Genomic DNA, 22,379 nt, shown 5'->3' on the forward strand with positions numbered 1-22,379 from the left:
CATGCGATTGTACGCACGAAACAATCTGCACACCTGATTTAACTATGAAGAAAAAGAGTGGAGAACAAGAGGGAGGAAGGGGGAGATGGGTTGAGAGGGTGAAGGTAGGGGAGGGGAGAGGGGGAGCGGGAAGGGAGTGAGAGGATGGGGAAGGGGTTGGGAAGGGGAGGGAAGGAAGGGAGAGTTTCACATAATTGAAATGCTTATAATGACGATTTAAAGAGTTTGCCAGATGCGATTGTCCGCATTCAGCCAAAAAAAACTCCAAAAACAGAAAATTAGATTCCAACGGCTTTGATTGGACTTGGTTTGACCACTTTGCGACATGCGATTGTCCGCACTTTGCAATCTGGGCACATATTACAATTATTTAACCAAATTAAATGACAAACATTGTTTACTGGATGCGATTGTCCGCACAGAGTAAACTTCCTTGTCTTGAGCTATCAGTGTTTATCATTGTTGTTTGCATGTTTTTAGTGTCCACGGACTAGAAATTTTGTGACAAAAGTTAAAAATCAAATTATGATAACACAAGAAGCCATAGGAAAGTATATAAGGTTACAGCAAGCGATAGGGAAACTGCTCATCTAAAATGAAAATTTTACTAATGCTTCAAAATATTCGCTCACTAGGCGCAAATTACGATGAATTTATGATAAATGTCAAGAACACCTTCAAGAAAGTTCCGTCCATTGCTTTGACTGAGACCTGGTTGAAATAAATATATTTTAACATGCAGCCGTCAAAGAGTCAAAGACGGAGTTGTAGCAATTATGTGTCGTGAGAAAACTACTATGCAGACGTTTAGAGAGACCAATATAACTAAACTACAAATTCTAACTGTCAAAACTACTTTTTCTGGTCAAACCATGTTCATAACGGTCGTGAGTAAAGCTCCTAAATTGAGAGATCTTACTTTTCAAGATGAATTGATGACTCATTTAATGGAAACTGGGAACCACAGTACAGCGAACCACGTAGTTTCTGATTGTCCGCACTTTGCAATCCACGATTGTCCGCACTTTGCAATCTGGGCACATATTACCATTATTTAACAAAATTAAATGACAAACGTTGTTTACTGGATGCGATTGTCCGCAGAGAGTAAACTTCCTTGTCTTGAGCTATCAGTGTTTATCATTGTTGTTTGCATGTTTTTAGTGTCCACGGACTAGAAATTTTGTGACAAAAGTAAAAAATCAAATTATGATAACACAAGAAGCCATAGGAAAATATATAAGGTTACAGCAAGCGATAGGGAAACTGCTCATCTAAAATGAAAAATTTACTAATGCTTCAAAATTTTCGCTCACTAGGCGCAAATTACGATGAATTTATGATAAATGCCAAGAACACCTTCAAGGAAGTTCCGTCTTTTGCTTTGACTGAGACCTGGTTGAAACCAATAACTAACCTATGCCAATATTCTGCCAAGACGAGTATAAATATATTTTAACATACAACCGTCAAAGAGGCAAAGACGGAGGTGTAGCAATTATGTGTCGTGAGAAAACTACTATGCAGACGTTTAGAGAGACCAATATAACTAAACTACAAATTCTAACTGTCAAAACTACTTTTTCTGGTCAAACCATGTTCATAACGGTCGTGAGTAAAGCTCCTAAATTGAGAGATCTTACTTTTCAAGATGAATTGATGACTCATTTAATGGAAACTGGGAACCACAGTACAGCGAACCACGTAGTTTCTGATTGTCCGCACTTTGCAATCCACGATTGTCCGCACTTTGCAATCTGGGCACATATTACCATTATTTAACAAAATTAAATGACAAACGTTGTTTACTGGATGCGATTGTCCGCAGAGAGTAAACTTCCTTGTCTTGAGCTATCAGTGTTTATCATTGTTGTTTGCATGTTTTTAGTGTCCACGGACTAGAAATTTTGTGACAAAAGTAAAAAATCAAATTATGATAACACAAGAAGCCATAGGAAAATATATAAGGTTACAGCAAGCGATAGGGAAACTGCTCATCTAAAATGAAAAATTTACTAATGCTTCAAAATTTTCGCTCACTAGGCGCAAATTACGATGAATTTATGATAAATGTCAAGAACACCTTCAAGGAAGTTCCGTTCATTGCTTTGACTGAGACCTGGTTGAAATGAATATATTTTATCATGCAGCCGTCAAAGAGTCAAAGACGGAGTTGTAGCAGTTATGTGTCTTGAGAAAACTACTATGCAGACGTTTAAAGAGACCAATATAACTAAACTACAAATTCTAACTGTCAAAACTACTTTTTCCGGTCAAACCATGTTCATAACAGTCGTGAATAAAGCTCCTAAATTGAGAGATCTAACTTTTCAAGATGAATTGATGACTCATCTAATGGAAATTGGGAACCACAGTACAGCGAACCACGTAATTTCTGATTGTCCGCACTTTGCAATCCACGATTGTCCGCACTTTGCAATCTGGGCACATATTATCATTAATTAACAAAATTAAATGACAAACGTTGTTTACTGGATGCGATTGTCCGCAGAGAGTAAACTTCCTTGTTTTGAGCTATCAGTGTTTATCATTGTTGTTTGCATGTTTTTAGTGTCCACGGACTAGAAATTTTGTTACAAAAGTTAAATATCAAATTATGATAACAGAAGAAGCCATAGAAAAACGTACAATGTTAAAGCAAGCGATAGGGAAACTGCTTATCGAAAAAGAAAAATTTACTAATGCTTCAAAATATTCGCTCACTAGGCGGAAATTACGATGAATTTATGATAAATGTCAAGAACACCTTCAAGGAAGGTCCGTCCATTGCTTTGACTGAGACCTGGTTGAAACCAATAACTAACCTATGCCAATATTCTGCCAAGACGAGTATAAATATATTTTAACATACAACCGTCAAAGAGGCAAAGACGGAGGTGTAGCAATTATGTGTCGTGAGAAAACTACTATGCAGACGTTTAAGGAGACTAATATAACTAAACTACAAATTCTAACTGTCAAAACTACTTTTTCCGGTAAAACCATGTTCATAACAGTCGTGTATAAAGCTCCTAAATTGAGAGATCCAACTTTTCAAGATGAATTGATGACTCATTTAATGGAAATTGGGAACCATAGTACAGCGAGCCACGTAGTTTCTGGTAATTTCAATCCAGATTTCAATAGAAAAAAGTCTATAATAACAACAGAACTTATAGAAGCCTTCTCTAACCTGGGCTTTAATCTAAACTCAACACCGAATGAAACAACGAGAATTACGACATTAATAAAATTTACTATTGATATAGTTTATGCAGATTTTAATTGCGTTTCAAATATTGTTGAAACTACTATAACTTATCACTGTAGTATCACAATACGAACAAAGAAGAACCCCAAAAATAACACAAACCTGAATAGAGTAAAATATGTGGGAAGAAATTGATCAAAACTAAAAGAGCAAAAGCGCAAGCCCTTTTGAATTGTAATCTGACATTTAAATGAAGTAAGAGAGGAAAACCATATTTTGAAACAATGCGCGCACAGGAAGCTTTCCGTAAAATTGAAGAAATTTTGATTGATGCTCTGGACGAAGTGATATCTCCTTAACAACTCTCAAATTAACCAAGACGGAGGTGCTGGATAAACGTCGAGGTGAAGAACTCTTGTGTGCAAAACAAAAATGTTTTCAAGCGTATCTCAAATCAAACACAGAAAAAGACGGAAGTATTTATATAAAACAAAAAAACATCACAAAGAACCTAGTCCGGAAAACTAAATACATTTTTTTGTAAAATCTTTTCAGAAAAGACAACGATTCCAAGAAGAGACTCTTCTACAAATTTGTAAGCAAAATTAAATCGGAACGAAAAGCAACAAAAGATGATATATCCAATCTGTCAACAGCAACCCAGATAAACTCCTATTTCGCCGAAATAGGGCCAAAACTCGCCGCAAAAACAGCCAGTAATACAAATTTAAACCACGTGAGATAAATAGGCAACACAACATATCTGGAACCTACTACGGAAATTGAAGTTCTCAAAGAAACCAAAAAAATTAAAAACGAACTCAGCCTCGATCACATGGGTTTTTCAAGCAATCTTCTTAAAATTGTCACGCCATCCATTTCTCGTGTCTTTGTGATCAATTTAATTAAATGATAGATACTGGCGTCTATCCAGGATGCTTGAAAGTTGGTAGAGTTATTCCTATACATAAAGAAGGTCCTCTATCCGACCCAAATAACTACTGACTAATATCACTCATACCAGTAATCGGGAAAATCTTTGAAAAAGTCTTGCATTCAAGATTGATGTCTTTCCTAATTAAAAACGATGTTTTATCAAAAAAACAACTCGGCTTTATATGTAAACTGTCAACAATAGATGCTCTGGTTGAGGTAGTTGAACGTATTTGTGAACTTAGATATAGAAAACAAGTTTCTCACTGTACTTTACTGGATCTTTCGAAAGCATTTGATACTGTAGATCATAAACTATTAGTCAGAAAGTGTGAGATATATGGACTACGAGGCCAAGCATCGAGTGTCCCAACATCGTATCTGAGTAACCCGAAGCAATTTGTAGATTTTAATGGTGAAACATTGAGCCATCTAGGAGTTACCTGTGGTGTACCACAAGGTTCTGTTTTGGGACCGCTTCTTTTTCTTCTATATGTCAATGACTTGGCATATTTAAAGAATCATGGCGATCTTGTACTTTATGCTGATGATATTATTCAACTCAATCATTAATTTCGACCGACAGACTTTGAGAGATATTATTAGTGTTGAAAACAGCAAATTTAACGATTTTGTTCACAAGTTCAGAGATCTGTAGACTCACAGTATTTCACCAACTTATTTTGCTAAGGGCTTATAGTAAAATGAACTATTTTTCCTTTAAACTGACTTTTTTCGTTTTCCACTAGGCTTTTTTTTTCTTCTGTAATCTTGTAATTGAGCGACCCCTTTTTGAAAATCTTTAACGGCGTGTGAAAACAGGCTTCTAGCCTAATTGACGGACGTGATGCATGGACTGTAACATACTCAAACAAATTTATTATTTATGTTTGGTTCATAAGCCAACTTTTTCCTGTTTGGCTTGTGTCTGGCCAAAAAGTATTATGGTACGTCTAGTTGACCATTTTTGTAAGCGAAGGCTGATTTTTTAGCAACTAGCCACATAGCGTATGCGTTTAAATGAACAGACCAATTTGATTTGTAAAAAATTTCTTATTTAAAACCTTTCAAAATGGTTAGCAAATTTTTGCGCCAAAAATAAAATTCATTAGAAGTAATTTTGTAGATTTCCCTACATGCTCAAATCAGTTGTACCAGGGTCTGTCTTGGGTACGTTTGGTCAGGCTTAGGGTGACCAAATCTGTTCGGTCTAGCCCAGGGTCTGGCTTGAATTTGATGTCTGGATTCCCTGTCCTTTTGGCCAATACCTCTTTTGATTTGGGTTGAGGACGTCATACTGGGTTTAAGATTTCACCTTGTTTTCGATTATTTAACAGCTTTTTTGTCTCAAATTCTTGAACCAAAATTAATGAGAGCAAGATGAAGATTGCTAACCTTTGCATTAAGTGAAGAAACACTACCACGAACATCTATAGCAGTCTGAAGTCAGAAGGAATTGAGTTCATTTAGAACAATCCATCTTTTGATATTGAGCTTTATTTGGCAATCAGTTTGAACTATACTTAAACGTTAAAGATTTCATTATGATAACGAAAAAAAAACTTTTGACGTTCGGCTTCAATTTCTTGCTACATCAAATTTTGTGGCATGCATAATTTGCAGCACAAGCTAATGAAATATTTAGCTCGCTTTGATAGAAAACCAGCTTTTTAATATTTTGAAAACCATATTTTTACACTACTTAATTACAAGAATTCCAGTGTCAAAACAAGAGTCACTTGTTTAACAGGAAATACACCAGCTGCATCAGCTGGCTAAGGCTAGACCACTGACAAAATGAGCACAAAAAAATTTGGTCATCAAAGATAGGTATATTCAAACTGAGCAGCCATAAGTTCAGCTTTTTTGCGAGATTGGATACCGAAGATACAATTAGGGCTTGGAGGTTTCCAAGACAAAGTCGCAGTTCAAATTTAAGCTTTTAAAGAGCGAATAAATTTTCAGGGATGCAGTTACAAACTAGCCAAGGTATGACTAAATCGATCTGCAACGAAACAGAAAACTGTCATATAACTCCCTCGTGACTGAATGAAGATCTGATTATCAGCAAAGCTCAAATTCAAGCAAAAGAAATACCTGAAAATTTTTAAATCCTTCGTAAGATAAGATCTCAGCAAAGCGAAACGTCTGATTCAGTTTTCTAGCAAGCGCTAATCATTTAATTATCAAATAAGTTGTTACATAAGAGAAAAACAATTATGAATGAAAGAAAAAGCATGTCGCTGACACTTTCTATAGAATTACGGAAAACGAGAAAGAATGATTTGGTATGAAATTATTGTCAGCGCAAGTTTCACTGCTTTGTTTGAAAAAGAAAAATCGGAGGAAATATCTAATGGAGTACTTTATAAGCAAAATCGATTTTGAACCATTCCAGGTATAAAAATATGTATATTTACTTTGAACAAACCGAAATAAAGGAAAAAGTAAAACTACATGAGTAACCACAAACGCAAATTCTGTTAAGAAAAACACAAAAAAACACGCCGTGAAGCGCGCAAAGTGATTACAGCAATTGGAAGATAAATGGAGAACTCTTTTGTTTGCTTAGATCCTATTTTGAAAATAACGCGTGAGCAAACTTAGACGGGAACATATGCTTTGGTCAAATTTCATAGAATGGCTGTTAATGCCATGATAAAGTGTAGATATTGTAGTATTCTATGGTTTTCAATATTGCTTTGGTTGTTGGGATGGCTCCCTCTGGAGTAGTTTTGTAACTGAGCCAAATTGTACCTGTTGCGGCAATTCGAATTATTAACATTTTTTTCATTCAAAAAGCTTAACACTTTATCTATGCCAATCGTGTTGTTAAACTGTTCATTTCTTTGTTTTTTGAACAGTTTTTTTGAAAGTTCCAATTCAGCAATTGTGATTTAAGGGTCTGAATCAATTGTACTTTTAGAGCTGGCGGTGGAAAAAAGAAGTCCCTATGAAAAGTCGTCCTCCAATGGGATGAAGCCCATACGGAGGACAAGAGCCTCAAACTAGGCCTCAAACCAGCAAACAATATCCGCCAATAAATCCTCACACAGAAATACATCATATACATGACCTTCTTTACCGTCCGGAATTGATCTCTGATTAGATCATCCCCAGATCGAAAGTGACCTCTGATCAGACCATATGTACCCGGAATTGACCTCTGATCAGACCATCCCCAGATCGATAAATCCTCTTGTCATACTATTGCGTGCTTGAACGAAAGCTCAGAACCTTTAACTTTGGTCTGGAGACATATCGTGTGTGTTGGACTTGGGTTTGATCAAAGGTCACTTCCGTCTGGCACCTCAACCCTGAGTGTGCCGTTAGAACAGCCGACAGAAATATTTAGAAAATTACGTGGACCGATTCCATGTAAATTAAAGACCAAGAGGAAACCATGGAGCCATTCATTTCTAAGATGAAAAAGAAAGCAGCTCTATGCAACTAGAAAGCTCTGAAAGACAGTTTCTTTAACAGAAACGTAGGCAGATATACTGATAAGTATTGGTCATAACGAGCTCATTTATATTTAATTTTAACGCTCAACACACGGTCTGTTCACAACTGTAATTTACATTGTCGGATATATAAGTTAAGACATGCAGGTTTCAATTCTGATCCAAAATCAAAAATTTTGTCTATTCATGTTGAATATCGTAAATGGTTAAAATTATTAGTCTTCTAATCCTTTCAAAAAGCGTTGTCTAGCAGAAAGGCACTTCTACGTAGGCCAACAGAAAACGTGAATTAAAAAAACTCCTTTCCAAAAATTTTTTTATTTGCTTTACCGGTGATGACGTATTCAAAACTACGCTTTTCAGGAGAAAAAAAATTTTATATCATATTGCATGAATCAAGTGTGACTAGTTTAGTAGGCACCAAAAGTGTTATCAAGTGACGCATCTCGCTAAAGTTGGCTGTTAACAAACAATTAATTTTACTTTGCTCTATGAAAGTTTATTACTACGATTTTCTCATCAAATAATGCAAAAAATGTCATCTAGGGCTCAGATTACAGTTGACTGTAGGATAAGCGATTTCTGAAACATCTGGAAATTGTGATCTTTATTTTTTTGGTTGCCAAAGAATGTTTTTTCGCATAGAATTCTATGACTAAAACTTTCAAAATGGTTAGCAAATTTTTGCGCCAAAAATAAAATTCATTAGAAGTAATTTTCTAGATTTCCCTACATGTTCAAATCAGTTGTACCAGGGTCTGTCTTGGGTACCTTTGGTCAGGCATAGGGTGACCAAATCTGTTCGGTCTAGCCCAAGTTCTGGCTTGAAATTGATGTCTGGATTCCCTGTCTTCTTGGCCAATACCTCTTTTGATTTGGGTTGAGGACGTCATACTGGGTTTAAGATTTCACTTCGTTTTCGATTATTTAACAGCTTTTTTTGTCTCAAATTCTTGAATCAAAATTAATGAGAGCAAGATGAAGATTGCTAACTTTTGCAGTAAGTGAAGAAACACTACCACGAACATCTATAGCAGTCTAAAGTCAGAAAGAATTGAGTTCGTTTAGATCAATACATTAACAAATTTTTTTACTCTTTTGATATTGAGCTTTATTTGTTTATCAATTTGAACTATACTTAAACGTTAAAGATTTCATCATGATAACGAAAAAATTTTTTGACGTTTATGGCTTCAATTTCTGGTTACATCAAATTTTGTGGCATGCATAATTTGCAGCACAAGCTAATGAAATATTTAGCTCGCTTTGATAGAAAACCAGCTTTTTAATATTTTGAAAACCATATTTTTACACCACTTAATTACAAGAATTCCAATGTCAAAACTAGAGTCACTTGATTAACAGGAAATAAACCAGCTGCATCAGCTGGCTAAGTCTAGACCACTGACAAATGAGCACAAAATAATTTGGACATCAAAGATAGGTATATTCAAACTGAGCAGCCATAAGTTCAGCTTTTTTGCGAGATTGGATACCGAAGACACAATAAGGGCTTGGTGGTGTCCAAGACAAAGTCGCAGTTCAAATTTAAGCTTTTAAAGAGCGAATATATTTTCAGGGATGCAGTTACAAACTAGCCAAGGTATGACTAAATCGATCTGCAACGAAACAGAAAACTGTCATATAACTCCCTCGTGACTGAATGAAGATCTGATTATCAGCAAAGCTCAAATTCAAGCAAAAGAAATACCTGAAAATTTTTAAATCCTTCGTAAGATAAGATCTCAGCAAAGCGAAACGTCTGATTCAGTTTTCTAGCAAGCGCTAATCATTTAATTATCAAATAAGTTGTTACATAAGAGAAAAACAATTATGAATGAAAGAAAAAGCATGTCGCTGACACTTTCTATAGAATTACGGAAAACGAGAAAAAAAGATTTGTTATGAAATTTTTGTTAGCGCAAGTTGCAGTACTTCGTTTGAAAAAGAAAAATCGGATGAAATTTCTAATGGAGTACTTTATAAGCAAAATCGATTTTGAACTAATCCTGGTAAAAAAAATGTATATTTACTTTGATGAAACCGAAATAAAAGAAAAAGTAGAACTACATGAGTAACCGCAAACGCAAATTCTGTTAGGAAAAGCCGAAAAAAACACGCCGCGAAGCGCGCAAATTGATTACAGCAATTCGAACATAAATGAAAAACTGTTTTTTTTGCTTAGATTCTATTTTAAAAATAACGGGTGCGTAAATTGAGACAGGAACATATGTTTTGGTCAAATTTTATAGAATGGCTGTTTATAGAATGCCATGATAAAGTGTAGATGTTGTAGTATTCTATGGTTTTCTATATTGCTATGGTTGTTGGGATGGCTCCCTCTGGGGTAGTTTTGTAACTGAGCCAAATTGTACCTGTTGCGGCAATTCGAATTATTAACATTTTTTTTCATTCAAAAAGCTTAACACTTTATCTATGCCAATCGTGTTGTTAAACTGTTCATTTCTTTGTTTTTTGAACGGTTTTTTGAAAGTTCCAATTCAGCAATTGTGGTTTAAGGGTCTGACTCAATTGTACTTTTAGAGCTGGCCGTTGAAAAAAGAAGTCCCCATAAAAAGTCGTCCTTCAATGGGATGAAGCCCATACGGAGGAGAAGAGCCTCAAACTAGGCCTCAAACCAGCAAACAATATCCGCCAATAAATCCTCACACAGAAATACATCATATACATGACCTTCTTAACCATCCGGAATTGATCTCTGATTAGATTATCCACAGATCGAAAGTGACCTCTGATCAGACCATATGTACCCGGAATTGATCTCTGATCAGACCATCCCCAGATCGATGCATCCTCATGTCATACTATTGTGTGCTCGAACGAAAGCTCAGAACCTTTAAATTTGTTCTGGAGACATATCGTGTGTGTTGGACTTGGGTTTCATCAGAGGTCACTTCCGTCTGGCACCTCAACCCTGAGTGTACCGTTAGAACAGCCGACAGAAATTTTTTAGAAAATTATGTGGACCAATTCCAAGTAAATTAAAGACCAAGAGGAAACCAAGGAGCCATTCATTTCTAAGATAAAAAAGAAATCAGCTCTATGCAACTAGAAAGCTCTGAAAGGCAGTTTCTTTAACAGAAAATGAGGCAGATATACAAGTATTGGTCATAACGAGCTCATTTATATTTAATTTTAAAGCTCAACACACGTTCTGTTCACAACTGTAATTTACATTGTCGGATATATCATTTAAGACAAGCAGGGTTCAATTCTGATCCAAAATCAAAAATTTTGTCTATTCATGTTGAATATCGTAAATGGTTGAATTTAATAGTCTTCTAATCTTTTCAAAAAGCGTTGTCTAGCAGAAAGGCACTTCTACGGAGGCTAACAGAAAGCGTGAAATAAAAAAACTCCTTTCCAAAAATTTTTTTATTTGCTTTACCGGTGATGACGTATTAAAAACTATGATTTTCAGGAGAAAAAATATTTTATATCATATTGCATGAATCAAGTGTGACTAGTTTAGTAGGCACCAAAAGTGTTATCAAGTGACGCATTTCGCTAAAGTTGGCTGTTAACAAACAATTAAATTTTTTTTGCTCTATGAAAATTTAATACTACGATTTTCTCATCAAATAATGCAAAAAATATCATCTAGGGCTCAGATTACAGTTGACTGCAGGATAAGCGGTTTCCGAAACATCCGGAAATTGTGATCTTTATTTTTTTGGTTGCCAAAGAATATTTTTTGTATACAATTCTGTGACTAAAACTTTTCCATTAGTACGGTATCACTGAAAAATATATTGTCCAACTTCCGTTTTATGAAAATACTTTGATTACAATATTTCATAGACGACAAACTGGAAGTTGTAATTTTTCAACTTTTTCAATTTTTAGGTCAACCCGGGTCTTAATAAAACAAGCGTTTAACTCTAAGATCCGAATGCACCTCCTATCAAAAGAAAGAGATCCATAAGATACACTCAATTATTCAATTATGCACTGTGCCCCAAACGACGCTAATGAAACCTCCCTCAGTCCAAACAATTATTTACCGTCCAGACTATATATCGTCCAATTTGATTGTAGAAAAGAAGAGAAGCAAAATGAAAGACAGAAGTACTCCGAGCTAGCACCATACTGCTCGGAAATTTGGCCAAATTATGCAGATCACAAATGCCATCTAAAGAAAAACCACGCACCACCAAGGACAACTCAAATTTTGAAAGGGCTCGAAACCTCGAAATCAAGCAAAATGAATAACCATGAGGTACACGTCGAGTATAAGACATTACAGATGCCGATGACAAAAAGCAATGATTAGACACGAGCACAAAAGACGCGGAGTCGATACATATGGTACATCACAGAAATGAAGGAAAACTTGCAATAGTCAATTTTAACACTATAGACTGAACTTCACAGCTACAAAAAGACAAATATTAAACAACAACAGTTTGGCTAAAAGAAAAACCGAAGGCTTCAATACAGAAAGCCACCAAAGCCCCAAAATCTGAAACAGTGCTATAAATCTGATCAAAAAGCTTTGACAACGAATTCTAATGCACTGCGGACACGTAATGAAATTGAGTTGCTTCAAGAACAAGTTAATCCAAATACGATACACAATCCAACTAGATCTAAGTGCAAAGAACACCCGGTGGTAAACAGTGACATCTAAGATGTGCGTAATGATACTTTTATATCTCTGTCCGAGATATGCACTCCCATAAGCCGATCAAAGGACCATTTTATGAAATCAACCTTTAAAAAATTCGAACCTTCCCAACACAGAGGACGCTGTGTTTTCCTCCATATAATCAAAAAGCTTGAATACAAAAGGAAAAACTCATAGAAAAAGGGAAAAGTGAACAAATAGATATAATTTTAGATGAAGTTTTCGTTAGCCCTCTTCTAATCAGTTAAATAGGAGAAATCGGTAAAAAAAATTGACCTTTACTCAAAACAGTTATTTGAATTAATCCACTAAAACAAAGAACAAGCATCGAACAACTAATGGTCATCCTAGCACGCAAAATAAAAGGATTCAAAAAAAGAAAATTCACTTCTGCAATATTGACTCAAAATACTTATATAGCCATATATATCTGCGAAAATATATGTTAGGAGGGATCTCTGCAGGATCAAATAGGCTTTTAAAAGACCGACAATTATGACCTCAACATTTCTAAAAGCAAGAGAGTCTGCAATCTCGGACGAAATTTCAGCACATACACAGTCCTAGACGCTATATAGTTATTTTTTACCAAAAGAACCCAATTTGATCATGAAACAAAAAGTGAGCAAGGTCTAACAAAATTTGACAACAAAAGTCTGGCCATAAGCGTACTCAAAAGTGAGTTCGGTAAACAAGATTTGATCTGGCTCGATTATACACGCGGGTCTACCTATATTACAAGAAAATCTAACCGAACTAAAAAAGAATTCCAAAGTCCATATGGATCACCCAAAGATGTTAAAACTGCTAGGAACTTTAGTAGTAGTAGGCGAGCAGATCAGGGGGGGGGGGGGTAAAAGGACGTACCTATGTATAAAGATTACCTATAGCCTATTTTCATCAATTTTCCAAAGACGTACCTAAAAAAGATAGTGAGAACAATAGACCTGTCATCTTATCGTAATTACCCAGGGGTAATTATCTTAATTACCCCAGGGAAATGCATCCGCTCTAATGCACTTCAGCTAATCTTATCTACTTAATAAAATATATCTGCGGAACTTTTACTTTTAAGCATTTTCTCATTTTATTCAGTCGCGCATAGTTATCACAACTATAACTTTCTTTCATTCATCTACATAAGGAGAAAACTATTTTATCATTTTGTCATTGTAATTCACTAGAATTTACACGATTTTGTGCTGATAAAAGTAAATGTTGACAGTTTCACCATTTTTTGCCAAAAAATACCCAATAATTGGTAAAAAATACCCAATTCTTCCCAAAAAATAACCAATTCTGACCAAAAAATACCCAATTCTTATCAAAAAATACCCAATAATTGGTAAAAAATACCCAATTCTTCCCAAAAAATACCCAATTCTGACCACAAAATACCCAATTCTTATCAAAAAATACCCAAATCATACCAGAAATACCCAACTCTTGGCAAAAATACCCAATTCTTCCACAAAAAATAACCAATTCTGACCAAAAAATACCCAATTCTGGCCAAAAATACCCAATTCTGACCAAAAAAATACCCAATTCCTGGCCAAAAATTAACAATTTTGAGTTGAAAATTCCCAGTTTTATCAGCATATTTCAGAAAATTACCCAAAGTTCAAAGAAATTTTCCCAAATTTTCCCTAACTGTTCGAATTTCGTCCCATTATTCCCACAATTTCGCAATTTTAGGACCTTACAAGTTTCAAAATCTTTATTGTAATAACGAAAACACTCACGTGATCGCATTAATTTTGTCTGGAGGTAAATGACCTCTGATTTGTGAATTCTCCTAATAACAAATTTACTGTGTCATCTGTTACTGTGCCTAAAATTCTCACGTGATTAGACAATTAGTCACTATATTATTGTCACAATTACTCGCAAAAGTACGATTACATCATAGAAATCCACAATTACATCAAAGTGTTGTCATAATTAGGTCATAATAACGTCACAATTACGTCATTCTGTCATCACAATTACGTCATTTTGTCGTCATAATTACGTCATATTCAACAAAGAACTTTTCATTTTCGTTTATTTTCATTTTCCTGATTTACAGAATTGAGTGCAGTTGAGTACACTAATCTCTACAACTTCTGACAAAAATATTATTTCATCGCAACTTCCATCTTAACAATTTTTTCTCCTCCTTTTCTCACTTCTAATCTTACAATTTATTTTATTTTCAGAGATGCCTCGAAAGTCGGACCAAAAAGAACTTTCCAAGTCTTGCGATAAATTTATTTTGAAATCCAATATGAGCAGACATCAGAAGCTTCACGCAAAAGCTTGCTCAAATTGCACCCAGTCATTTCCTGACAAAGATAAATTGCAGAAACACATTGCTTCTGTACATGCGCCGTCTCTAGTTGTCAAGAAAAAGTTTTCTTGTAGCAGCTGCAATTTATCGTTCTCCACATATTATCAACTTCTTCATCATAAACGAAACAATCACCAGCATTCTGTTCCACTGGCTTACGATGACGTTGACTTAACTATCTATGGAGACTCTCCCGCTCTTCATAGTGAACTTCGAACGGTTCAACACTTTTTACAAGACTAAGTGCTTGAATTGTCCAGAAAGAAAGTGCATAACTTCAAGTTATTCGAACTCAGTCACGAAACAGTGATCAACAAATTGGATTTCGTTTACAACGACTTACCCAGTTCAGCGAAAATTAACATTTCCTTTGGTTTTGTACTTCAAAGTGTGCATAACTCGGACGAATTTCGATACTTTGACGCGGCAGACAACAAACCCATTTTTTTAAATCCTTTGGTTCTCTCCGATGACTCAGATCTCAATTTTATCAAATCGAAATTGAGAAGTGAAGATTTTCTACCCAATCTAATAAACCAACGTCCAGACACGAAATGGAAATTTTATAGTGTTACAAATGTCACTTTCTTTGTATTTCTCCTCAGTGGTGTTCCTCTAGGCTGTATAACTCAAAGTATTCCATCTATTTTGCTCAAGAACAAGCACGTTAAGTGTTTTGTTTCGGATTGTGAAAAAAAGCCCTATCAAGACAACCTGTGTATGTTCCGTGCTTTAGCTTACGATTTGTACGGTAGTGATGAGCTACAACAAAATACGTTGAAATTGATGCAGATGTTTCTCTCAGCGACAAGGAGAGATGACGAAAGCTTTCCAGGAATACATGAAGACGATATTCCTGTACTTGAAGAGATAACTGACAGAAATATTCAAGTTTATACAATATTTTTTGAGGAACAATTCTAAGGGAATCTAGGATTCTAAGAGGAACTAACTCGTCGCTCCTTGATGAAACTAACTCGTCTCCTCGTCGCACAAAGACAACTTCGTTGCTGAGATTTGAAAATCATATCTGTTGGACAGCGGACATCAACAAATTCCTCAAAAAATTCCGGTGCTACGTATGCAATCAGTTTTTCTACAGATCCTTCAATCTTATGAGGCACCTACAAACTTGCTCCGAAAACACGCAACACAAATATCCAACAGGAGCCTATCAGTTAGCAGAAACCATTTTTGATCGACTGGAAGACGTTAATGTTATGGTTCCGCAAGAACTTAGGCTTTTTTCTCATCTTATTGTATTTGATTTTGAGTCAATAACCGTCCCCGACAATACACTCAGAAACACTGATTTGACTTCGTGGATAGGAAAACATGTTCCCATTAGCGTTTCGATAGCTTCAAACCTACTTAAAGACCCAATATTCATTTGCAACGAAGATCCGTATCAATTAATCCGTGATTTTGTATCCAGCTTGATTAATATAGCAGAAAAAAGCACACTTATAATGAGGGAAAAACTCAATGCTTTCGTGCTGGAATTGGAAGAAAAGTATTGGGCAGTTCGACAATTGGTTCCAGTGAAAGACAAGCAGGTACCCACTGGAGTGGAAGACTTATTTGACAACGATGCTGAACCCGACAAAGAGGAGGATGAAGAACTTGAAATTAGGAGACTGAGGTGCGAGCTCAAGATGTTATCAAACGTGAGACAAGACATAGAGAACTATTACAGCACCATTCCTGTTTTCGGGTTTAATAGCTCTCGGTATGATTTCAACCTGATAAAAGAATATCTTCTGCATCATCTGTTAATCGAGAAAAACGTTGTTCCCAAAGTGATTCGTACGGGGAACAAATATATTGGAATGAACTTTCTTGGCTTGCAATTTCTGGACATTCTTAACTTCCTGGGAGGAGTTACAACTCTGGATAACTTTCTGAAAGCGTATGGAACCAGTGAAGAGAAGAGTTTTTTCCCTTATGAGTGGTTTGACAGTGCTGAAAAGATGAATGAGACCCAACTGCCACCAATTGAAAGTTTCTGGAGTAAGTTGAAAAACCATAACGTCTTGTCAGTCGATTACGATAAGTTCATGGATTGCAAAAAAAGGGGAATTGAAGAAAAGGAAGCTTTAAAGAAGCTGAAATTAAAAACAGTTCCCAAAAATGCAGCGGAAAACTATCGGGAACTTCAAAACATTAGGGAAAAGGAGAACATGAACACATTTCGTGATTTTCTCAAGTGGTATAACAACAAAGACGTCGTGCCCACTCTTGATGCGATGACAAAGATGATTCAATTCTACCACTCAAAACAAATTGATATGTTGAAACTGGGCTATACGCTTCCCAACTTGGCAAACAGATTTCTCCATTCATCAACAGATGCTGCATTTTTCCCATTCTGCGAGCAAGGCAAGGAATATGATAACTATATCAGAAATTGGCTGACGGGAGGACCCTCGATTATCTTCACCAGATATGCAAAAGTCGGCGAAACGAAGATTAGAGAATCCGAAAATGTATGCAAATCTATAGTAGGCATTGATGCAAGTCAACTATACCCATTCTCAATGACCAAGGAAATGCCAACTGGACTCTACACAAAATGGGAGTTCAACGTCGACACTGCAAAGTTTCACCCAAAAAAGAATTGGAGGAGTTTCTTTGAGCAGCAAGTAATCGATTACTTGCAGAGCACTCGTCCAGAATGTTTAATACAGTCACAGTTCAGTCACAAAAAACAGAAAAGAATGGGAACTTATCTCGTCGATGGCTTCTGCTTTCATTGCAACACAGTGTTTGAGGCAATGGGATGCTACTTTCACTTTTGTCCCTGTCAGGAGGAAAAGCCGCTGTTATTTGAAGATATAGAGAACGGATTAAAGACACGGGAACGAGATAGTGATCGAAGAGAGTATCTGCAGGGATTAGGATACACAGTTGTTGAAATTTGGGAGTGTCAGTGGAAAAAGTGGAGGAGGGAAAACATAAATGGAGTAAAAGAGTTCGTCAACAAGAAATATCCATTTCAGCAATCCCTTTCCAAAAATGCTGTTATTGAAAAAATAAAACGAGGAGATTTGTTCGGAGTTGTTGATTGTAGTCTGGAGGTTCCAGAGGAGTTATACCCCTACTTTGAAGATTTTCCTCCCATTTTTAAGAATTGTGAAGTTGGACGAGATGACATTGGGGACCATATGAAAGAATTTGCTGAGCGAAACAAGTTATTATCAAAACCACGAAAAATGCTCATCTCTAGTTTCAAGCTCAACAGAGGACCAATTATTACTCCGCTGTTACTGTTTTACCTTGAAAAAGGATTAGTCTTAAGAGATGTCTTCTGGTTTTTACAGTATACTCCACGAAAATGCTTCCAGTCCTTTGTGCAAAACGTTGTCGACGCACGCCGCGAAGGAGACCGAAACAAAGACTCAACAGTCGTTGCTGAAACGATGAAGTTGATTGGAAACAGTTCATACGGGTATCAGATAATGGATTGTAGCCGGCATACGACCACAAAATATGTCAAGGGACCGCAAGTGGATAAATTAATTAACAACAAATTTTTCAAGACCCTAAATGAGCTACCAGAAGAGATTTATGAAGTGGAGTTAAACAAGACACGTATCATACATAAAGAACCAATAATAGTTGGTTTTTTTATTCTGCAGTACGCTAAACTTACAATGTTGCAACTCAAGTACAATTTCTTCTCCGCTTTCTGCGATCCAAACAAATATGAGTTGATTGAAATGGATACCGACAGTCTGTACATGGCGCTTAGTGAGGAAAGACTTGACAAAATCATTCGACCAGAAATGCAATCATTGTGGTACTGGATGAGACAGAGCGACTGCAGTGATAATTTTGCAGCAAACTCAAGCAGCAACTTTTTCCCACGTGAATGTTGCAACAAGCATGCGAATTTTGACAAGAGAACTCCAGGCTTGTTCAAAGAAGAATTTAGATGCTCAGAAATGATTGCTTTGTGCTCAAAAACTTATTGCTGCTACGATGAGCAATCAGATACTGTAAAATTATCCAGTAAGGGGCTCAACAAAAACAACATCGAGGAACCCTTAGCCAAATACAGAAAAGTATTGTTTGATGAGGAGCGAGTATATTCAACGAACAGGGGATTTCGCGTAGTCAACAATCAGAAAGTATGCACATATGAACTCAAAAAAAGTGGGACTGTCATACTTTTATCCCAAGCGTAAAGTCTGTGAAGACGGAATTCACACTACTCCTTTAGATATATAAGTCATTTTCTTTAGATTTTGTAAATTTTTAGCCTTCTTTCATTTTATATCTTTTTCAATTCACTGTTTACCTCACAAAATTTCTTTTGAAAAAAAATCCTTGTATAATATAACTAAATTAGATACAAATACACATACAAATGATTAAGTACAAAATTTACAAATTTTTTTAAAAAAAGTTTTGAAAACCATTTGCATCATTTTACGGATTAATGTTTAAACAATTAAAGATTTTGGTTGTCAAAACTTACAAAACATCAGCAAAGAACTTCAATATACGAAAATCATTTAAATATTTAGACGAGACATTAGAAAATAACACATGTGCAAAATAAATAGCATATAAACCACACAATTCTGAATCTTGGAGTTTTTCCTGTACTAATGAACCAAAGTTTAATTTCGTCTTGATGCCATATTTTTCCAAAACTTCTCCCATCGAATCACCGTAGAACAACTTTCCATTTTTATTGGCTAGCAAAATCCAGTGGGAGCCCGGTTGAGTAGATGGATCTGTGTTGATTATACAAAACGTGTTTGTAGGTAAATTTTTTGGCCGAAGATCTGCTGGGAAGGAACCGAGATATTTGAACTTTAGGTGTGGGAACCTGTTGACAACATGTAAGAGTTTTTGATTATCCATTTTTGGTGACTAATCCCTCCTTATCAATTGCAATTGAGCTTATACGTTCACCACTAACAAATAATTCTACAGTATTGGTCAAATTGTTAGCAAAGTAGAGCTCCAAACGAATTCCTGCTCCAACTACATCAGGAAAATGCATTTCGACATTGGCCTCCTGTGTTGAAGTAAGATCGAAAAATAAATGAAAATGGTTTTCAAAATCCTTGTATTGAATGTTAGGACCGTCATCATCAAATTTGAGTGCTTTCATCGTTTCAGCATAAGCTCTCACGTAATTTTCTGTTATCAAGTTTACAATAGTTTGATTCCCACGCACAATTTTAACTTGTCGAAGACCAAATTTACGAAAATGGAACGGATTAGTGTTGTATGTTCCACTGAACTCATTATTCAGATTCATAGCAATATCAATCATTCGAATTGGTTTGTTTGAAAATATATTTTCTTGTATAAACTGGTTCTGTCCTGCGGGAATGATAAACGTTTTTGGAAGTTCTTCATTATAGTAAAATATGGCAGGTTTTCGCAGCAGTCTACTTTTAAAACTTCTCATCCAGTTATCTGAGATCGCTACCTGTCTAGTAAAAAGGCAAGCTTCCAAAATTAAGGCCTCCGAGTTCAGCCCACCAGTATCGATCATATAGAACGCTGGAGATGATCGGATCAATTTCAGTCTGAGGTTGACATTTGGGAGAAGTAAAGTTTCACAGGCAAATAGACCTATTGCCAACGGACCGTAAAAAGTAAATTCATCTTTATCTTTTTGAAAAACAGTATCTGTAAATGCTCTTTTTGTAAAATCGTTCGGCTCAATCTCGTATCGACATCCTTGGCATTGGGATAAGCTCTCCTTGGTTCCTTTTGTTCCTGAAAATTCAGCAGAGACAAAAGCTTGGTGAGCATAAAGAGAATTGGCACTGTGAACTTGTTCATTGTTAAGATATACTTCGCAATTAGAGAAAAGAGAATGAAGAGCATTGTTTACCAATAATGTTTCTTCGGCATTATCTAAACGTGTTCGATCTCCTTTAATAACCCTTCCTCTGATGAATAATCGAGTAGAACGCAAGTCAGTAAAAATATTACGATCAGTTTCCAACTGAAATTCGATTGTTGACTCGTTTAAGGAATTTGTTCGAAATATTTGCTGTTCATTGGACCAAAGAATGGGGTCTAAAATTGGAACTTTCCCAAAAAAGTCGAGCATAGAGTGAGACAAGGAATTCATTTTAGCGGACCGTTTTTTATAATGATAATTGAGGAAATGATCAAGATTTTTTCTGGAATAAAAACGTAAGTTGAACTTGACCAATAGGGAAGAAGGGAACAAGGTGCCCAGCAGCGTTTCTTAATTCTACATGGATACTGTGGAAGTTGGATTTGATTACTTTATGGAATCTCAAGTGTTTGAAACTGCGATAACTCAGAACTTGCGATCTCTTAAAAATCTCATCATTATGGAACTCTCGGTGTTTGAACGGAAACGAGCGTAGAAGAGGACATTTCACATCACCGACTGAATTGGGTTCAACTATATCCAAGTAGAGTAAAACTGTATGTGTTCCAGTAATATCAAAAGGGAGATCTGCCGTTGCCCAGGACTTGGTGTTGTATGATCCTTTCGAATCAGGTGGCATAACAGGTTTGTCAGCTTCAACGCCCAAGTTAGCAGCCAAACTTTTGCTGAAGGATACATTTTGAGATCCTCTATTGCAAAAAGTTAGTCTTCGACTTTTTTTGTCGATGTTGATAGAAAATTGAGGATCTAAGTTTTTGGGATGTCGTGCTTTTTTGGGTATATCTGTAAGACTCTTCGCAAATTCGTCCATAGAGTTAAAAACTGCTGGTGGAATAGCGAATACATGCTTAAATTTTTCATCATAGTGAAAAGTCATCTAACCTCCTTCAACGTTATAACATATACCGGGATATGATACTTCGACTAAAGCTACTTCCCAAGATCCATCCAGTTCAATTTTGTCGGGACGAAAATTAGTGAATGAAGCTATTGTATTTTGAGGATAAACTTGAGAGGAAGCGTTGGATACTAATTCAAGATAAAACGAGTTCATGATGTTTGACTGTACTCTGTGACGTTTGTTTGGGAAAATGATTAGTCAAGGTTCTTCAAAAAGTCTTTGCAAATATTTTGTCGAGTAACACTTTGTCTAGTGTTTTTCCTCTTTTTCATACCACCACCAACTTGTTTCTGTATTGTTGATTTTGCAGTCTTCTTTACTGCTTTTTTAATCGAAGTCTGTCCTGATAAAACACCACCAATTTCGGGAATGGCTGACTCGATTACATCTCGTCCAATTTTTTTTGCTGCAGGTAAAACGTATTTCTTGAGAATGGGAAGAGTTGTCCTAGCGACTGTTCTAGCCAAGGCTCCAAAGCCAAGCCCCCTCTGACGAGGAACTCCTTTAAAATAAGGTAGATTGTAACCATCCATTTTCTAGCGCGACTAATTGAAAAATGATTATGCAACTTTTGACAATTCTTGTTCGAAAAAGATTCCATCAATGTTTTCTCCTTTCTGATCAACAACAAAATATGTCGGGAATGGCGCTGAAGTATTTATTTTTCGAACTAGGAAAGTTTCATGTGTATAGTGAGGTTTATATCCTTTCTGAAATTTGCCCTCTGCTAATGCCAACCTAACTTTATCTCCTACTTGAAACTTGGGCTTTGTATTTTTTCGTAGCTTCATTCGCTTGTACATGACAGTCAAAAAGTCAGCATTCACTACATCTTTGGGCGCCAACCCAATATTCCGATTGATTCTTGAGTTAATGACGTCAACAAGCATTTGCAGTTCTTTGATATAGGTTATGTGTCGTTTTCTTCCAGGTAGCGGTAAATTAAAACTTTCAGGGTTCGTATAGCTCTCTCGCCAAACGCTACTTTCGTTTCACT

General features: G+C 36.0%; 1 protein-coding gene across 1 annotated transcript in view; it reads right to left on the reverse strand.

The window, feature by feature from the left end:
• Window positions 1-8,501, reverse strand: part of LOC142345073 (uncharacterized) — a 58,019-nt gene extending 49,518 nt beyond the window's left edge. Inside the window, exon 1 of the mRNA XM_075397156.1 lies at window positions 8,380-8,501. Coding sequence (XP_075253271.1) covers window positions 8,380-8,501 — 122 coding nt within the window. The remainder of the gene's footprint in view (window positions 1-8,379) is intronic.
• Between the last annotated feature and the right edge of the window lie 13,878 nt (window positions 8,502-22,379).

Source organism: Convolutriloba macropyga, chromosome 8 (genome assembly GCF_964194025.1).
Source record: "Convolutriloba macropyga chromosome 8, txConMacr16.3, whole genome shotgun sequence".
NCBI lineage: Eukaryota > Metazoa > Xenacoelomorpha > Acoela > Convolutidae > Convolutriloba > Convolutriloba macropyga.